Genomic DNA, 20,157 nt, shown 5'->3' with positions numbered 1-20,157 from the left:
TGCTCTGGAGCAGGTTTTCATCAAGGATGTCTCTGTACTTTGCTCCGTTCATCTTTCCCTTGATCCTGACTAGTCTCCCAGTCCCTGCCGCTGAAAATGATCCCTACAGCATGAGGCTGCCATCACCATGCTTCACAGTAGGGATGGTGCCAGATTTCCTCCAGACGTGACGCTTGGCATTCAGGCCAAGTAATTTAATCTTGATTTCATCAGACCAGAGAAACTTGTTTCTCATGGTCTGAGAGTCTTTAGGTGTCTTTTGGCAAATTCCAAGCGGGCTGTCATGTGCCTTTTGCTGAGGAGTGGCTTCCACCTGGCCATTTTACCTTAAAGGCCTGATTGGTGGAATGTTGGTGAGATGGTTGTCCTTCTGAAAGGATCTCCCATCTCCACAAAGGAACTTTGGAGCTCTATCAGAGTGACCATCGGGTTCTTGGTCACCTACCTGACCAAGGCCCTTCTCCCCCGATTGCTCAGTTTTGCCGACCGGCCAGCTGAAGAGTCTTGGTGGTTCCAAATCTATTCCATTTATGAATGATGGGGGCCACTGTGTTCTTGGGGACCTTTAATTCTGCAGAAATGTTTTGGTACCCTTCCCCAGATCCATGCCTCAACACAATCCTGTCTCAGAGCTCTATGGACAATTCCTTCGACCTCATGGCTTGGTTTTTGGTCTGACATATACTGTCAACTGTGGGACCTTATATAGACATGTGTGTGCCTTTTCAAATCATATCCAATCAATTGAATTTACCACAGGTGGACTCCAATCAAGTTGTAGAAACATCTCAAGGATGATCAATTTCGAGTCTCATTGCGAAGGGTCTGCACACTCATTTAAATAAGGTATTTCAGTTTAAATTTTTTATTTTTTTTTAAACTGTTTTCGCTTTGTCATTATGTGGTATTGTGTGTAGATTGATTTGGAAAAATAATTGATTCAATCAATTTTAGAATAAGGCTGTAATATAACACAATGTGGAAAAAGTTAAGGAGTCTGAATACTTTCAGAATGCACTGTATTTCACATTGTGTTGTGTTACAGCCTGAATTCAAAATGGATTAAATATATTTTTTAAATCTCAAACATCTTCACACAGTACCCCATAACGACAAAATGAAAATGTGTTTTTAGAATTTATATCACATTTATTTGTAAATTAAATGGAGAAATATCTCATTTAAATAGGTATTCTCACCCCTGAGTCAATACTTTGTTGAAGGACCTTTGGCAGCAATTACAGCTGTTAGTCTTTCTGAATAAGTCTCTAAGAGCTTTCCACACCTGGATTGTGCAAATTTGCCCATTATTCTTTAAAAAATCCTTCAAGCTCTGTTTAATTGGTTGTTGATCATTGCTTGACAATGATTTTCAGGTCTTGCCATAGATTTTCTAGCATATTTACGTCAAAACTGTTACTCAGACACTCAGCTATATTCACTGTCTTCTTGGTAAGCATCTCCAGTGTAGATTTGGCCTTGTGTTTTAGGTTATTGTCCTGCTGAAAGGTGAATTCATCTCCCAGTGTCTAGTGGGAAGCAGGCTGAACCAGGTTTTCCTCTGGAATTTTGCCTGTACTTAGCTCCATTCAGTTTCTTTTTTATCCTGAAAAACTCCCCAGTCCTTAACAATTACAAGCATACCCATAACATGATGCTGTCACCACTATGCTTGAAAATATGGAGAGTGGTACTCAGTAAGGTGTTGGATTGGATTTGCCCCAAACATAACACTTTGTATTTAGGACAAAGTTAATTGCTTTGCCACATTTTCTGCAATATTACTTTAGTTCCTTGTTGCAAACAGGATGCATGTTTTTGCATTTTTTATTCTGTACAAGCTTCCTTCTTTTCATTCTGTCAGTTATGTTAGTATTGTGGAGTAACTACTATGTTGTTGATCCATCCTCAGTTTCTATCACAGCCATTAAACTCTGTAACTGTTTTATAGTCCCTATTGTCCTCATGGTGAAATCCCTGAGTGGTTTCCTTCCTCTCCGGTAACTGAGCTAAGAAGAACGCCTGTATCTTTGTAGTGACTGGGTTTATTGATACATCATCTAAAGTGTAATTAATAACTTCACCATGCTCAAAGGGATATTCAATGTCTGCCTAATTTATATTTTACCCATTTCCCAATAGGTCCCCTTCTTTGCGAAGCATTGGAAAATCTTCCTGGTCTTTGTTGTTGAACCTGAGTTTGAAATGTACTGCTCGATTGAGGGACATTACAGATAATTGTATGTGTGAGGTACAGAGATAAGGCAGTCATTCAAAAATCATGTTAAACACTATTATTGCACACAGAGTGAGTCCGTCTTATTTAGGCTTGCCATAATAAAGGGGTTGAATACTTATTGACTCAAGATATTTCAGCTTTTTATTTTTAATTCATTTGTAAACATTTTAGAAAACGCAATTCCACTTTGACATTATGAGGTATTGTGTGTCGGCCAGTGACACAATATATACATGTAATCCATTTTTTGAATTCTGTGTGTAAAACACAACAAAGTGTGGAGAAACTCAAGGGGTGTGACTACTTTCTGAAGGCACCATTTTTTAACTCCTCTTTTATCACCCTTTTAAATGCATAATGCAAGTTGCCACATTTTCACCTCACCCATCACCCTGTTCTAGTCTATGTCTACAGGCAGTTATGAATTTGCCTAAAACCCTTCCAGTTGAGTAATTGATTTCCACTTAAATCTTTAATCAATTACTTGAATTATTATCATTATTATATTTTTATGGTTAGGGCAGGTCCTCATTGGCCTTGGTCCTCTTTGATTAGGGAGAAACAAGAATGAAAAGGACTGTAATAATTTTTACATCGTCTTGGAGCAGGGCTTTATAATTAGAATGGGTTGATTTCCTTGGACCACAGCATGGGCTGAAATTGTAGGCCTTGCCTGGGCCAGGACTTGAGGAAAAGCAACTGAAATAGCCCATGGTGAGTTTACGTTACTGTTTCCCTCTGGGTTTTTAGCTCTGGTTCAGATGGCAGTGCAGCGATCAGAACACACAGCCAACAGCCTGTCCAGCCAGCAACTGTTTTAATGCCAGCTTTTTTTTTGTGGCGCCTCTTGTTTTCAAAAGCATCAGCCCTAATTACAACTTTGTCATAATGTCTTTAGCATGCAACATGGCTGAAAAGTAGCGCCCACTGTCTAGCAGCGCTACACAAATGAGCTCGCTCGAAAAGGGGGTTTTATGATCTGACATTCAGTCAAGGACTGGTATTTAGTTTTACGAGCGAAAAAGATACGGTGACAATGAGGATATTGTCATTGTAAACAGGTCTAGCTCTTGAAATGTGAGACTGAGAATTGTGTAGGAATTTAGGCCTACATCATTTACTGGCAAACAGGACAAACTGAAGTCACCATTGGCACCCTGTATAACTTGAGCACTGTGATAAAAGTCCCCTCCCTCCCTCCCTCCCTCCCTCCCTCCCTCCCTCCCTCCCTCCCTCCCTCCCTCCCTCCCTCCCAGAGCCCCCTAGTGAAGTACAACCCTCCTCTTTGATGGCTACTTCTCAAAAGTGGTATTGTAATACGGTAGTAGTGTCTGTGTTAATTGCCCTTGTAACTCTGAGCCGTTTTGGATTCGTCATGAATGGAGGGGTTCTCTCTCTATCTGTACCCCCCCCCCCCCCCCCCCCCAACCCTGTCGTATAACACCCTGACACCGTGGTGAAGCTGTGTGTTCATTTGCTACTGCAAACAACTAGCTTAGCGACAGAGGAGGTCCCGCTCAAACTGCTTGACCTCTGATCTCCTGGCCTGTGCTTGCGCTCATCTTCATAATTCAATGGCCTTAACGAAAACCTTTTTTGTCTATTCCCAACTCACATTGTCTTCATTGAAGCGTTTTTTTTCCCTTTGTAAAGTAACAGACATTGTTTCAGTAATAGTCTAGTCTAGTAGTGGTGAACATAGCCTATAGGCTAGATTAGGTGGTGAGGGCAAATCCTGAAAATGGATGCAGAAAGAATCAGGATCTTCCGTACCAAAGCATAGTGTGGAGTTTCCCTTGTCTCTGGGTGGTGTAATTGGTCGAGATGAGTCCCTGAACATGCCCAGTAGCTCTACTGATATACGATCTGCCGGCTTTAGCATTTGATCAGCTTCAGAGCCTAATAAAATACAAGTCTAGAAATTAACCTAGCTGATCATTTATTCAGTACAAGTGCGTGAGGTTCTTCCAGCCAGGATGGTCAGTGAGTCACACAAATGTGTCATGTTTGTTAGCCATTCAATAATAGCCCACTAACAGATCTGTTTTTTGTGGGTTGAATCTATTGAATATGGATTGTGATCTCTGGTCAGAAGGTCACGACCAGGTCATGGTGACCACAGGGCTCAGCTCAGCTGCGTGGTCAAACACTTCACAAGCGCCTGGAAGATTGCGGAGGTGTCATTGCACCAGGGCCAGTTCCTGTTACTGGCATTCTTACTTGTTTAAGAGCCCTTTAAACACAAGACAGCTTTGTGTCCTTTGTGGCAAGGCCCCAGAGAGAACACAGCGCTCTGTTGCATATTATTCCCAGCAGCCAACACTTATTTCCCCTTAGGAACCGAGCGCTGGCTGGCTGGCTAAAAGCAGCAGACCACTAGCGTCTTGCTTCTCTCCCATTGGTTCAGCCTCACGGTCCAGACTGGCGTCATGGGCTTCGTCCCAAATGGCAACCTATTCCCTATACATTGCACTACTTTTGACCAGGGTCTATTGGGTTCTGGTAAAATGAGTGTACTGTGTAGGGAATAGGGTCCCATTGGGACACAAACCATGGATCATCTGGGAAAAGGGTCCCAAACAAGAGGCTGGCATGGTCCTTAGAACAGAGCCATGCAGAGCCAAGCCTAATGGGTAAGACTGTGGCTCCCCACATCTGTGATTATGATCCAGCCTGCCCTGTCTCTTGACGCATGAGCAGCAGTACTATTAGAGGTTCATCATTCAGACATTTTAATGTGTGGTTGGTTAGATGAGAACCTGAGAGGGCAACATTTCGATTCAACAGAAGAGATTACTTTTGAGAATGGTCTTTCCATTCGATGTTGGCTCTTGGTAAAGGGTCTGCGTTTTCCATCTAGAACTCTGGGCTACTAAATCGGAATCTTTAGCAGGTCTTGAGCCAGGTCATCCCCAGCAAGCACTCCAGGGACCTGTTTGGAAGAAACAGCTTTGGCCTAAGTGCTCACTGTGTCTAACACAGGAAGCCCGTAGACTATACATGATGGGAAAGACTCCAAGCTATAGCTGAGGCCATAAACTTGCAGAACAGGTTCTTGTGTTTTCTTTTCAAGAAGGAATGCTTCTTGAGCTGAGGAGTCCGTGATAAATGGGAAGTGGCCCTTCTTTTCTCACAAAGATTTGGGAGCAACATGGGAACATGAGGGCTCCATACAGTACTCACTGAAGCTATCACTGCGTCCCATGTTTTCAGGGATTAGCCTACAGGGTAGTGAGTTTCTAGAATGGCTTATCAGACTTAATGCACTCAGAGGAGACCTGAAAGGGCACTTACCCACAAGTTAGGTTATCCACTGTTAGCTGGATCCCACAGAGTTCAGCTCTGTGCACAGTGTAGATAGTGTACTCTGTTTTGGAGTAACCTATTGCATCAATAACGGCATGTTTTAGCATTTTGCTTGTCAAGCTGCTCCACCCTGAACCACTAAATTGAAGACATTAGTTCTGGATCATTATTCATTCCTTACACATGAGCTGTACAATGAATTTACTGAGCCAAAACAGTAATGGCTAATATTTGCTCAAGTGGGTTTGTCCAAAGGTTTTTGGATCACTCTCTTCAGCAGCGGGGGATTGGTCAATGAGTCACGCAGGTCATCTCGGCTCTGTGGTCAATGACGCCACTCTTATTTATGCTGCAAACAGGGTGTTGTGCCACATCCTGAGCCACGTGGTGTTAGATGAAACAGCGTGGGCCCATGACCTCAGGTTAAACCACACGGCATGTGGCTCCATTCACTCAGGATGTGTGTATCTGATTCTGTCCTGGAGTACCAATGATCATGATCACTCTCTGGATCTGGACTTATCTTGGTATCCTAAAGACATCTGAAACTGTCTGTTTGATTTCATAGTGTGTCCAGGAGCAGCTCTCCACCAACTGCATCTGACTGTGCGGAACACAGCATTAGGGGAAAGCCTCCCTGGGAGGATAGGTTCGTTCTGCTGTCTGAATGCCTTCAAGTACATTAGACATTCAGAGTCCACAAGTCTGGCAATATCTGATCTCAAATCGGTTTTTGGCCCCATGGAGATTTTGAAAGGTTTGATGTATTTGATGTGTAAAAGCTTCGCTTCTATAATCCAGTTTGCCGAAGGATGTCCTTAACAGTGTCCTCCATCCTCTCTCCTCAGCGGGTGATCTCCACAGTGCCCAGCGAAGGTGCCCGCCAGGCAGAGGTGCACACCAAATCCATGAGCCTGGCAGCCTCCACCAGCCCTATGTCCCAGAGGATGTGTTCAGACTGAGCCTGGCCAAGGGCGTGTCCATGTCCCTGCCCTCATCTCCCCTGCTGCCTCGTCAGTCCTACATGATGCCCTTGCGCTCCAGCAAGAGATCCCCTGGTAAGCACTACCACTGCCTCCAACTGCACCTCACCTCACCTCTTTCACTTTTAGGCTTACAGCACTACTATTACTGCAATACATACACCCCTACACTGACATTTATCAGTCCAGGCGTGAAGTGCTATGAGCATGTACTGTTTCCCCGCCGTGTCTCTGCCGTGTTCATCCCAGGCTGGGACTGGTTCAGTCTCGGTGGACGTCCTCTGAAAGTGAGGTTTCCTGTCTTGCTTTAGCTGTTCTTGTGTCACTGCTGAACATCTGACACATGGGAGCCTGAGGATCCACAATCCTTTTCGCTTTCAACCACAATTTCGGTAGCTTCCAGCTTTTCCCACTAAACATGTCACGCTGCCTTGCGGTTGTTATCCTTGAAAAACAGCTTGTCGAAAAGAGAGGAGAAAAACAAGACCACTCAGCGTTTGCACTGTATTCCATCTCCACGTGGGTCCTGTGTGTTTGAGTGACACAGGGTGGAGGAGGGTAAAGGGTTTGTTTCCCGGTATCCCTCCTCTTCAGCCCTCCATCTCTCCCTCTTTATTTGATCAGCTTCTGTCAGGATGGTGGTCTTCACAACGACAGAGCTTGTCAGCACCCGATTGGGTGTTAACGGGGGCGTGTGTATACACAGGGTCACATTGTCGGTCCTCTTCCTCTGCCCCCTTCCCTCTCCGTGTTGAGAACATGGCTTCAACAGCTGCGGGCGTGTGCAGCCGTCTTCAAAGCAGCCCGGGCCGTTGTATCTGGAGTCTTTGTTTTGTGAAGATTTAGCAAAGAGGATAGAAATCCTTTAAGTGGTCACTCTGGCCTCACATCTGGGACTCATCTGTGTGGTGTCTACTCTTTGTTTTGAGTGCTCTGTGCTTTGATGTAGCCTTTAGTATAAGATGTGCTGGCTAGTATGCTGTTGGCTTCTCGATACAACTAGGCCACTGGTGTGGTTTCAGATCAGGCTCTGTCTGTTTAAGGTCGTTGCTGAAATATTTTCTACACCTCAAGCAAATGCTTAGATTTATCGTCAGTAACATACCTTTATTTTGGAGATTGAAAATGTGGAAATCTCTGCGGATGAGGTACATTTCACTCGCTCCCAACCAACTGTATTGGAAATTGGAACTGTATTTTTGTATATTTTTGCCTGTTTCAAATTAGGTTTCTAATGGGGGAGTTGTATCCTGTTCTAATTTCAGCTACAGATTAGCTTGGGAATAATACTCTCTGATCCAGACTGTTTTCATTTGAGAGATTGTGGTTGCCTCAGCTTTTTCCCCTCTCAACCTCATTTGCTATGCTCTTTTTCACCAAATCTCTCCACACAGTACTCTCCGATTCGAATGTTGGACTAGTGAGTATTATAAAGCAAGCAGCATATGTTATGCAAATTAACTTTGTTTTCAAAAGGAGCCTTCGTCTGCAAATATGCTTACTCTGAAGTTTATTGTGCTAAAACAAGAATCGGTAGCTGTATTTGTTAAAGCCAAGCAAAACCGTAGTCAGGTCAAGGAATGTGAAAGCCACATCTGAATGTGTTGTAAGTTTGCCTGAGTAGTTTGCCTGAGCAGTGCACAGTACCCAATGACTCACCTCCTACTAAACTTAAAAACACCTTTTATTCTCTATCCTCCAGGCAGTATTGGTATTTGCCATGATTGTATTAAACCCATTAAAGGCAGCTCTGATGAAAAGCACATTGACACGGAAAGAGAGAGAGGGAAAGAGAGGGAGAGGGAGGACAGGGTTTGTGAAGGTGACCAGAGAGTGAAGAGCGAGGCCCGTGTTCATTACAGTCACACACTGCTATGGAGGCACTCTGAAGGTAATGAAGGACTAAAGGGGTATAGCAGAGGAGAGAACTAGTTAAGATGGGGTCAGAGAAGAAGGGAAAGGGGGATGGTTGAGGCTCGGTGCTCCACTTTCTTGTTCACAGGTAAGTGTCAAACTGCAGGGGGAGAGTTTGCACCTACGGTTAATAAACACACCCCTACCGTAGGAAACATCCCAGCTCTCACTAAAAACATGGTTGCCATCTTGAATGTGTTCTTTTGGTCAAATACCTTCAGCGCCAACCCATAGCGAAAGCCTACCGTGGGAGAGTGTGTGTGTTTACTCTGCTGTAGTTTAGCGATGTATTTCCAAAGGGAAATGCCATGACCCAGGGACTTATCCTCTTATATAGACGTCATGTCAGAGAGGGGGAATGAGAGAGAGAGAGACGCACGTAAGTGAAAGCTGGTTGTGCTGATTCATCCGGGCAGCTCAGAAACATGCCTAGAGTTACCATGACTGAGCACCCGGCAACTCAGCGCAGGAAGGAATGCTGGGGGGGGCTGGCTCTCTGCCAGCCACATCCTGTCCTGTCTCCCCCCCACGCTAGTCAACCCGTCTCTCTCTACCCACCCTGCTGCTCATCCTACCCCCATACTCCTCCTCATCCATCCACTATGACATTTATGGGAAGTGGTTGCTCTGTTCCCGACGACGTTGTGACTTGCTTCACTTCCTGACCGATTGGAGAATCTATAGCGTTGTGGCGGAAGGCTTGATTTTAATGGCCGTCCTTTCATGAAGACTTCACATAAACATCACAGAAAGCACTGCATGACAATTAAGAGTGTGACGAATGCCTGAGCCACATGGTCCTGGTGCTGCTGCTGCTTTGATCAGCTAAGCAGAGAGCTTACAACGAAAGCAGCGCAGACATGTGTTGCACAGGACCTCCAGTTTACAGTCTGAAGTTTACAGGTCCGAAGGAGGCTGGTTCTGCTCTAACTGCCCGTGGGACATGATGAAATCCTGGGCAGGTCCACAGTGACCTCCTCTGGTCATGACGGGTCACTGTGTGTGCCATCAGTGTTCCTTCAACGTTTTTTCTGCTGCCTCTCATCTTCCACCACAGACCAGCCAGTAACACTCTGAGCTCTGAACCGGCAGTCTCCATCTCCTTGATGACTCTCTGGGGACTGGATGTGCATGAGCAACATTCAAACATCCCATCTCCTCTCAGCCGTACATACACACATCTAAATGCTCATCAGCCGTCCAGCCCCCCCCCCCCCAGATATGCCAATAACAGCTCTGCTTCCATCCCAATGACCAATAACAGGTCTGCTTCCATCCCAATGACCAATAAAAGCTTTGCTTCCATCCCAATGACCAATAACAGCTCTGCTTACATCCCAATGACCAATAACAGCTCTGCTTACATCCCAATGACTAATAACAGCTCTGCTTCCATCCCAATGACCAATAACAGCTCTGCTTCCATCCCAATGACCAATAACAGCACTGCTTCCATCCCAATTTCAGGCTTTACTAGTGTCATTGAATTTCAACTAAGGAGATAGAGTGGAGTGTAAACCAGAGAGGCTAAGTGAATGGACATGCTGAGTCACGTGAGCAACAATTAGGCCTATACTTAGCCATCATGATGCGCTTTAGGGAAACATAAAACGGCAGTTCATAACTTCATATCATATTTATCGCCGTCTCAGGCTGCTTATCATTTTAATCTGTATTTATATGGAATGAGGCTTGGGCAGAGAAGGTCCCTCGTAGGCCATTACACGTGGAAATCATTTAAACTTGTACGCTTTGATGGGGAGCTTTGGCCCCACTTCTCTATGGTTCAAATACTTATTTTATTTATCTCAATGAGTCAGGCAGATGGGAAGGAGAGCACGGTGCAGGACTCTTGGCACTGGGGTCTCTCAGTTTGATATCTATATCATCATCGGGTCTGAGAGGTTCATCTAAGTCTTCTTTCTTTGCCCGTCCAGGCGTGTAAGTAACCCTGACTGGCCACTGCTATTGATGGATGTGAGAAGACCCTGCTGCCATGATACACTCTACAGTCTCCTTAAGTTCAGTGCTAGGATATCACACAGTGTCTGTATGGAGACACATAGTGGAGTGATACAGATCTACGCTTCGGAGCGGGTAGTGAGAGATACAAAGAGAAGCCGTCCATAGTTCACTCAAAGTTCACCCAACGGTATCCGTGAGTGAGGAGCTGCCACTTAAATGTTTGAGTCAGGCTAGCCTCCCCGCAAATACCACATCAGACTAATTGAGTAGAGAGAAATAGAGTTTGAACGACAAAAAGAGAACAAGCACAGGGACACGGTTGCCATTCCCCTGGCACAACACAATGTCCTTAATGTTGTGTATCCTTTCAAAAGGTACATGTTCACAATCTTGATTTAGTACCTAAATGTAGGAAAGTGTATTGACCACTTTCCTACAGGAAAGCAATTGGAAAGGGATATCAGAATAGGAAATACATGGATTGGTAGGCCTGTACATTAGTACTGCTTGAGGGACTATTGATTTGAAGAGAACAAAGGGATTGAATGAATAGTAAATATTGGCAATGTCACATGAAGGAGGTGGAGTCACTAGACAGGATATTGGTACAATAGGTAACGCAGAGAAGATTGAATTCATGTCAACAAAGAATTGATAGAGCACTGTGTCTGTCATAAGGGCTGACGGGTGGTGTTTAAGTACAACAGCAGGGTGTTTTATGGATCAAAATGGGGCTTAGTTGGTAGATGTGGCAGTGGGCATAGCCAATGGCGCCACCAAACATTTTAGAGGCCCTCCTCTTGGCTGCAGAGAGACAACATTTTTGCATTGGGGTAGAGAAAAAAACTCAACTTTTTAAAAGCCAATTTCCTGGAATACTACACATTTTGCCATGGGTTTTATGCTGTCTGAGTGACTCGAACATTATAACAAAATCAAGTGGGGGCCCCATTCCGTGACAAAAATTCTCCTGAATGTTTAGTCAGGAATTTTTTATTCTCCATGACTGTCTACCTTTGATTTTGATAATTGTCAGTTTTTTAAATATATAGTTCCATGATCTTTTCTACATACTTTTTATCTGGTTTTAAGTTTACACTGAAAGCGTTTTACCATCCCGAAAGGTTTATAAAAAAAAACTACGTAATGGCTTGGCAGTAATGGCTTAGCAGTAATGGCTTAGCATGGCTATGTGTTTTCCACTACATTTGATAATAATACCAAATACATGAATATAATATAGGCTAATATATACAGGTAATTTAATACTTAGGTTTCAGTTTGGTTAACTCTTGAACGGATATAACCCTCTGGATCTGTCACAAGATTTTCATAATTATGACTGATATTGATAAAGGCCGACTTTCTTTTCCATGCTCAAGTCTCTGCGAAATGTTTTCTCAATATTCATTTTCCCTCCGCTCTCCCCCTCCCTGCCTGCCAAATTGTTTTGTTTTTTGTCTCTCATCCAAATCACTGTTTGGTTTCCTATTTTAAAAATTGAACATTTTAAATGATGAATTATACTTAAAAGCATAAATGTTCCTTCTGGTAACATTTGTCATTACTTTAGCTTTCCATCGGGTCTTACAAATCTTTTTTGGTCTCTGTCAAGGGGATGCAATTTCATTTCAAAGCCAATGACATACAGTATGTTCAGAGGAGACATCTCCTGAAGTCACCTCTACAGTATTAGCTCAGGAGTTACTTGCCTGCCTCGGGGGTATATCGATGTGTTTCTGGGGGCTGTGGTAGAAAGGCTATATGATGCGTCCCGAATCATACACTATTCCCTTTTGACGAGGACCAATAGAGATCAAATGTCTATGAATATACTGAATAATAATACTATGGTGCCTGAGGAAGGGTTCTTTCTTCAAAACCCATTGTTTCAGATAGTTCATGGATAACAAGAAAATGGCCACTGCTGTCTGAATTGTCGACTATTTCAATAAAGCCTACATTATACTGTAGAAGAGAGGTTTTTTATGAAGCACCTAATGTCAAGATGTTTGACTTTGGCCTTTTTTCTTCTCAGAAATTCAAGACCATGCATTCCCAGCAGTTACCCATGCATAATTAATGTAGCTCAACAGAGAGGGTGAGAATAGACATGACTATTAAACATGTAGAAAGCATTATACCTATTTGCAATTCCCCCATACTGGTTAGTTTCAGAAATGCATTGCATTATCCAGAATGATAACGGTTATGAGTAAAATAGTAAGTAGCCTATGTATGCTCATGTCATTATCATGACACAGGCATGTCAAACATGAATATAATGAAGTAATTCTCTTCTAGGGTGCCTAATGGGTGTATTATAATAGAAGGGCAAAGAGGAGGCCTTAATAGCTTATCACTATGGGATCTGTGTCTTGCTCTCCCCATTTGTTTTGTGTAATAAAAGAATTGACCAATGCTCAATGTCTTACACTTGTAACTGGATCCATTATGTTGCAAATCTTTATTTCCAACCGTCTTTTATCTCAGTCTGAATACATTCTGTTTCACTACTGAGCTGTAGAATGACGTCCCGACAGCAGAAAGAAGGGTATTGTCCGGCCTCCTTTTCTTGTTGCCACAAAGAGCCGTGTTGTGTTTCATGAAGAGTTGAAACGTTAACAAGTCAGAGTCCATCTTGAAGAATGTGGAAATGCTCATTAAAGATGTTTTTGAAAGCGTAGATAATCACCCCGTTCCTCATTAGGGATTGACATCAACCGACCGGACAATATTTTAACATTTGAGTGCTTTTCTGAACTCTGTTTATGTAGCGTAATAGCTCATGTGCATACCTTGGAGGGCTTTCACTTGTCTAAGGTCGAGTGACAGGCGGCCGTGTGTGTACGCGTGCATGCGTGTTTATGTGTGTGTGTGGCACAGCTCAGTGGGCATGGCCCTCTAAGCTTCACCACAGAAAGCCAGTGTGCAGAGTGAGATCACGCTTGGCTGCCTCTCTCTCTCTCCTGAGACCAGACCACTCTGCTTGGCTCCTCTGTATGCCCCCTCACCCCTATATGACTGTCTAGCCCCCCTCTGCCCTGTTTTCGTCACCCTTTTTTGGGTAAACTCCTAGCCAGGAAGCTGGACCCTGTTTGAATACTTCAGAAATGCACCCTTCCTTCCTTGTTTCCTTGAGGTAAGCTTAGATTTCTACGTGATTGTATAGGTGAAAACAAGGCGACTACCGTATTATGTTCACCAATCCAACCCGTTCAGATCTGTGATTATTTCAAGGAAGGAAAGCTGCAGGATGGAAGTATTCGAACAGGGCCCTGGTCTCTCAGGTACACAAGTTTCTGGACCAATAGTGTGTCTACTATCTCTTGTCCACATTGGATTCCAGACTTATTTTGTTCATCAACCAGGAAGACACACACTAGATAGTAGGCCGTTGTTTGATAGTGTGTTGTTTACACAGGATCGAATCATGGATAGCATTGTGTTGTATATGGCAAGACATCTGTGTGTCCTGCCACCCATTTTTGTCCCTTGTAACAGGCCTTTAAAACCCACTGAACCATCACAGTTCTGCTGAATTAAAGCACCATCGATGTCCTTTGTAAATAAACTGCCTTGTTCCTGGGTTGTGTTAATTAGGCACAAAACAGAAGCAAACAGAGTGAAACAGAGAAGGACTACCTGAACTTGTCCAATAACAAACACCTGTTTTTGTTAAAGTTTTGATATGTTTTGCTATGGTTTGTGCTAATGAATACGACCCTGGTTTGTATCCATAGGACTGTTGTTATGGCGTTTTCCTTTCCTCTCCCTCCCACCCACCCTCTCTGTGTTCAATTCTGTTTCTTTCCGCTTTCTTCCCCTGCTGTGATGAGCTCATGGTCGCCGTTGGAGGACATCACACTGAGATAATACTTATTTGTCCTCTCTGCGAGGGGTCTGCTGAGAGCAACGAGTTCGGCTCATGCATTTTAATTTGTTATGATTGGCTTAGAGAGTCGATGTGATTTTGGGTCCTGGGGTGGTCTGTCTGTGTGGGGATTGGGAAGTGTAGAGAGACAGGCTCTTATGTTGGATGAGGCTGTGAAGAGGAACATGGTGGTTTGGCACCCTTATACTTTTAGCCAAGGCCCGTCAAAGTAGTACACTGTGTAGGGGAAAAGATGCCTTTTGGGATGCACACAGTCTTAAGAGAGACAGAAGAAGCTGGCGTAATGTCTTCTCCTCCTTGGTCTGTCCTTTACAATGTCTCAACACCCCCACTCACTCACTCTCCAGCCCTTTTCATGCTTATTTAACAATGCAATTTCTCATTGGGCAGGCCTTCAGTGCAGAATATTAACGCTCTAAAGGCGTTCTCAGGGGGCAGGCAGCCATTGATGAAGGCGTCCAGGGAAACATCAAAGACTCTTACGTCTTGGAGATGAGATTTTGGTGTAAAAAACTCTGTATTTTGTCCTCTGTCTCTAAGCTAGCTATACCTCACCATCTACATTATCGAGCCCTTTCACTTGATTCGATCTTAGTACAGTCACATTTTGGTTTCTGCTTGAGTGGATTCACTCCTTTGACAATATCTCAACTTTCAAGCATGTGGTTTGTATTATTCACATCATCATGGCATACTGTATGCATAGAAATGAAATTCTTGAAGGAAGTGAATGCATTGGTGGGTTGGTGATTATCCTGTGAATTTTGACCTCGACTTAGTAAATCTACTATCTAAAACAGCGTGGTCTGTCTCCTCTCTTCCCCCTAGCTAATTGGCTCTGTGTGACTTCTCCTAATAGGTAGAGCCTGACTGTCCACAGATAAATGGAGTCTTATGCAGACTGTCTGCCAACTCAGCCAAGAAGCTGACTTGGTAGGGTTGCAAAAAAATGCAAGTAACTTCAGCTTCTTGGCTGAGGATAGGTTTGCAAAAACTTTCAGAAAATTCCCAAGTTTTCCAGAAATCCTGGTCGGAGGAAGCTGACTTGGCCAGGTCCTTCCTGATGGAGGCCAGCCACAGACAAATCAGACCGGTTCAGACTTCAGCTCACATGTGGTTTAGTTGAAAGAGATCCAGCCTAGTTGGTGGTGCTCCAGAAACATCTGTCTCCCTGGCATTGTAGAACGTTAGTTCCAGGCAGCTCCCATGCTCGGTCACTGGATTGGTTCCTGTTTGGGTGCTCTTTGCTCATCTTTATGCACTGTTTTCCACTCTAAATATGACGATTTTCTTCTATGATATGTATAATACCTCTAATTTACTCACATACACCCGCATATCTCATATAGTTTTATCAGTGCTATTGACGTAGGACAAATAGACATTCCTGATGATTACCACATGCCACAGCATTGGCGGTGTAGCCCTGGCTACGCTCTATGCATTTCAAGTCCTATATCCATAGATGGCAGTATGAATCAAGCTGAAGCGGTGGTTGGTTCCTGTGCTTTAACATTGCTGGCTGCTGGCTGGAACCGTATCTGAGGACAAGATCACAGATGGGGGAAGCGAGTAGGTTTCACAGCAGCACAGCACATGCCGGACCAATGTTCCATCTGAGTCCGAGGGAAGGAGAGCTAACACACTTCCAGACACACACACGCAAACACACACACACACACAGAGGTGGGGGTGGATATGATGTGGGAATGGGAAACGGCAATCTCTTTCTCCCCATCTAATCTTTCTGTTATGACTGGGGTTACACATGCAGTCACTAGAACACCAGAGGAGAACTAGATTGGGTTCTAGTAGGTCAATCTGGAAGGAAGGAATGCATACCATTCTTATAGATTTGAAGTTTACTTCCTGGTATTCGTTGTTTTTCCCCCACTGCTTTTTGGACAGGTTTCTTGCTCACCTGGATCAGTATTTATCCTCCTTGTCTTTATGTCTTAGTGACACTTGTTTATTATATTTATATTTGAAAGACTTTCTGCTCAGGGTTGATGCCCTCAGGCAAACAATATGTGCTGTTTACTCATAATATTTGTTGCCAGTGCAATACACATTTAGGTTTTGTAGAAACATCTCTCATGGCCCATCATGCTGTCTTTTCATGGCTGTGAGAGGCAGGCTGTGTGTGTGTGTGTGTGTGTGTGTGAAAGCATGCTGGTTCAGAGATGTCCTTTGATAGTGCTGCTGTCACAGGAAGAATTGAATAGCAGGCAGCCTCCTTTTGAATGGCTTGGCCCTGTACCGTGCCCTGGGATCAGGGGTGTGAGTGCAGACACACACACACACACACACACACACACACTCACACTCACACTCACACTCACACTCACACTCACACTCACACAAAACACACACACTACAGTTGCTACAGAGCGATGCCTCCGGCGTGGCCAGTGCGACAGCGGTTGTATCATAAAGACAGGCAGGGAACAGTGATGCGTCCCAAGTTACACCCTATTCCTTATATAGTGCACTGCTTTTGACCAGAGACCTTGTAAAATATAGTGCACTATGTAGGGAATAGTGTGCCGTGGGATAAGGTGTTTCTAATCCTGTCAGTCAGAGGAGAGAGACAACAGTACACTAATCTCCGTAGTCCTCACCAAGGGGGTCAGAACCGAGACCCTCCTGAGGATCCTTAGCTCCTGTCCCAGAAACAACACCTGATGGGACGCAGCCTGGACCTCATTCTGCAAACCACTCTCTCCTGTTCCCATACATGCCAACAAACGCACACTTTACCTTACCGCAGAGGCACACACCCTCTCATGCATGCGCACGCACACACACACGCACACGCACACACACACACACACACACACACACACACACACACACACACACACACACACACACACACGTCACCAAGTTTCTACGAGGCTAATTGCTGTGGTTTCCTGCTGCAGTAGTTTGCATTCCCCGGAGCTGGCCGGTGTGTTTGTTACTGCTGGGTATCTGCAGCTCTCTCTTTCTCTCCGGGCTGTCAGACAGTGGAGCTCTGCCGAGCCCGTCCCGCAACGAATTCCCATCTGGAAAAAGTGAATCCTGCGAGAACGCTCAACGCTCTCTCTATCTTTCTCCCTCCTCTCTCTTCTTCTTCTCTCTCTCTCTCTCTCTCTCTCTCTCTCTCTCCTCTCTCTTTCTCTTTTCTTCGCTCTCTCTATCTTTCTCCCTTCTCTCTCTCTTGCTGCGCTCTGCCTGAAGGTCCAATCAGGAAGCCCAAGTATGTGGAGAGCCCTCGCGTTCCCGGGGACTCCATCATCTCAGCGCTGAGGAAAGTGGCTGACAGCAAGACAGAGTCCTCCCACAATGGTGAGTGTATTCTGGGTGTTTGTGTGTGTGTCTGTGTGTCTTTCTATGGGGTTTGGCTGTGATAGGCACTGGAGGAGATGGAATGAGAAAGACTGACTAGGGGTTTTAAAGTCCTGAATCTGACACTGGTTCTGTCTGTCTTATCCTCTGGAATTCACCAGGGTTTTGACTCCGGAGCTGTTTGGAGTGTGTGTTCGATAGAGTGTGTGTTCGACAGAGTGTGTGTTCGACAGAGTGTGTGTTCGACAGAGTGTGTTTTCTACAGAGTGTGTTTTCTACAGAGTGTGTGTTCGAGAAAGTGTGTGTTCGACAGAGTGTGTGTTCGAGAAAGTGTGTGTTCGGCAGAGTGTGTATTCTACAGTGGGTGTTCAACAGTGTATGTTCTACAGTGTGTGTGTTCGACAGTGTGTGTGTTCGACAGAGTTTGCGTTCGACAGAGTGTGTGTTCGACAGAGTGTGTGTTCGTTAGAGTGTGTATTCTGCAGTGTGTGTTCTAAAGAGTGTTTTCTACAGAGTGTGTTTTCTACAGAGTGTGTGTTCTACAGAGTGTGTGTTCTACAGAGTGTGTATTGTACCGTTTGTGTTCGACGGTGTGTGTGTGTTCGACGGTGTGTGTGTGTTCGACGGTGTGTGTGTGTTCGACAGAGTGTGTGTTCGACAGAGTGTGTGTTCAACAGTGTGTGTGTTCTACAGAGTGTGTATTCTACAGAGTGGGTATTATACAGAGTGTGTACTCTACAGTGTGCATTCTACAGTGTGTGTTCGACAGTGTGTGTGTTCGACAGAGCGTGTGTTTTACAGAGTGTGTGTTCTACAGAGTGTGTATTCTAAAGAGTGTGTTTTCTACTGAGTGTGTGTGTGTGTTATACACAAAGTGTGTGTATAATGGGGTTATGCATAGGTTTGTGTTTGTTTTATGGGAGTGTTAACCACTGTATGAGTGGTCTGTGTAATTGTGTATCTAGCAACGAGTGCTGTTCTAACAAGTGGAGGTCGGTGCTGTTTCAGATGAGGGAGGATAATTTTTTTATGAGCTTAGCCTTATTTCTATTACAGCATATTGGATGACTGTCATTCATATTCCATTCACCCAGTTCAATGTAACATTGATAGGTTTAGGCTACTATATGATACTCACATTTTCCCTATACCTATCATGAGGTTGCTATAACCTAGGCTATTAATGAAAGTTTACAACGTAGGTTCACAGGTCAAGAGAAAAATGTGTGTAATCAAGTTGACAGACAGTGACACATTGAATACCGCCTTGCACACTCTTGCCTGCATCTATCTGATCTAGGGTGTATGAGAGTTTCTATTTAATCAATTCTGGTATGTTTATCCCCATTTCGTTCCGTTTGTTTCCGTTTATGAAAAGTTTTCAACAGAATCAGCGGAATGATTACACCCCTGATCACCCACAAACACAGTTCACTTTCAAAGCAGCCACATACAAACAGCATGATCACTTTGCTCGTTGAATAATTCCTTCTCGCATCTACGTCTCTCCTCCTCTCACCTTTTCCCTTCGCTTGTGCACAACACAACAGCTGATTGTGACCAGGAGAAATAACCTTTCCAAGCCAAACCTTCATACCATAACCGCTAACCGCTACACACAGCCTACATCCTTGTCACCATATTATCTAACGTCAAAGGCAACATAGCTACTAGAACTAACGCGTTAGTACAATCATGTAGTACAGTGTACAGCAAGTAGTAGGTGAAAGTGAAAAATATACAACAAAATATAGCTCTCTCTTTTTCTCTTGCTTCCCCTTCATTTTACTTCATTCATTATCTGATCCTTTGATTGGGTGGACAACATGTTTGTTCACGCTGCAAGAGCTCTGATCGGTTGGATGATTTCTTCCAGAAGTTTTCATAATTACTGTGTAAATCTATGGAAGGGGTTGAGAACCATGAGTCTCCTCGGTTTTGTATTGAAGTCAATGTACCCAGAAGAGAACGCAAGTTTTGTCCTCTGGCTACACCATGGTGCTACGCTACTGAGTGCTGTTGAGGCTACTGTAGACCTTCATTGCAAAACAGTGTGTTTTAATCAATTATTTAACGGAAATATATTTAGTATAGCTTTATCTAAAAAAAAGAACATTTTAAATAGTGAAACATGAAAAAGTTCAATTTTTTTTATTTTTTAGATAAAGCTATACTAAATATATTTCCTGAAATTCACTGAGGAGGATGGTCCTCCCCTTCCTCCTGTGTAGTCTGGCTGTTTTGCTACGCTCCGTGTTTGGAACATAATGAAGGCATCTTTTTGTTAACATGTGGTTCAATGTGTACAGTAGGCTTGTGCAAGCTTTTGGTTTGATTGGAGTGTGATGTGGATTCATCTGCTTGTGTGTGTGTGTGTGTGTGTGTGTGTGTGTGTGTGTGTGTGTGTGTGTGTGTGTGTGTGTGTGTGTGTGTGTGTGTGTGTGTGTGTGTGTGTGTGTTTGCAAGCGCACGTCTGTCCCTGTCCGTGTGTGCGTCCGCGTTTGTGTGGGTAAGGGTAGTGTTCC

General features: G+C 44.1%; 1 protein-coding gene across 5 annotated transcripts in view; it reads left to right on the top strand.

Annotated features, from left to right (window-relative positions):
* LOC110501509 (protein TANC1) overlaps nucleotides 1–20,157 on the top strand; it is a 180,963-nt gene that overhangs the window by 65,288 nt on the left and 95,518 nt on the right. For all 5 annotated transcript variants that reach the window (XR_005038794.1, XM_036958878.1, XM_036958877.1 and 2 more), the window contains exons 3-4: nucleotides 6,394–6,603; nucleotides 17,525–17,632. Coding sequence is in view for 4 of the 5 variants with exons in the window: in XM_036958878.1 (XP_036814773.1) it covers nucleotides 6,394–6,603; nucleotides 17,525–17,632 (318 nt within the window). In the remaining variant the exon portion in view is untranslated. The remainder of the gene's footprint in view (nucleotides 1–6,393; nucleotides 6,604–17,524; nucleotides 17,633–20,157) is intronic.

The sequence above is a fragment of the Oncorhynchus mykiss genome, chromosome 22 (genome assembly GCF_013265735.2).
Source record: "Oncorhynchus mykiss isolate Arlee chromosome 22, USDA_OmykA_1.1, whole genome shotgun sequence".
NCBI classification, from domain to species: domain Eukaryota; kingdom Metazoa; phylum Chordata; class Actinopteri; order Salmoniformes; family Salmonidae; genus Oncorhynchus; species Oncorhynchus mykiss.
The sequence above is the reverse complement of the archived record's forward strand: the minus strand, read 5'-3'. Positions and strand labels throughout refer to the sequence as shown.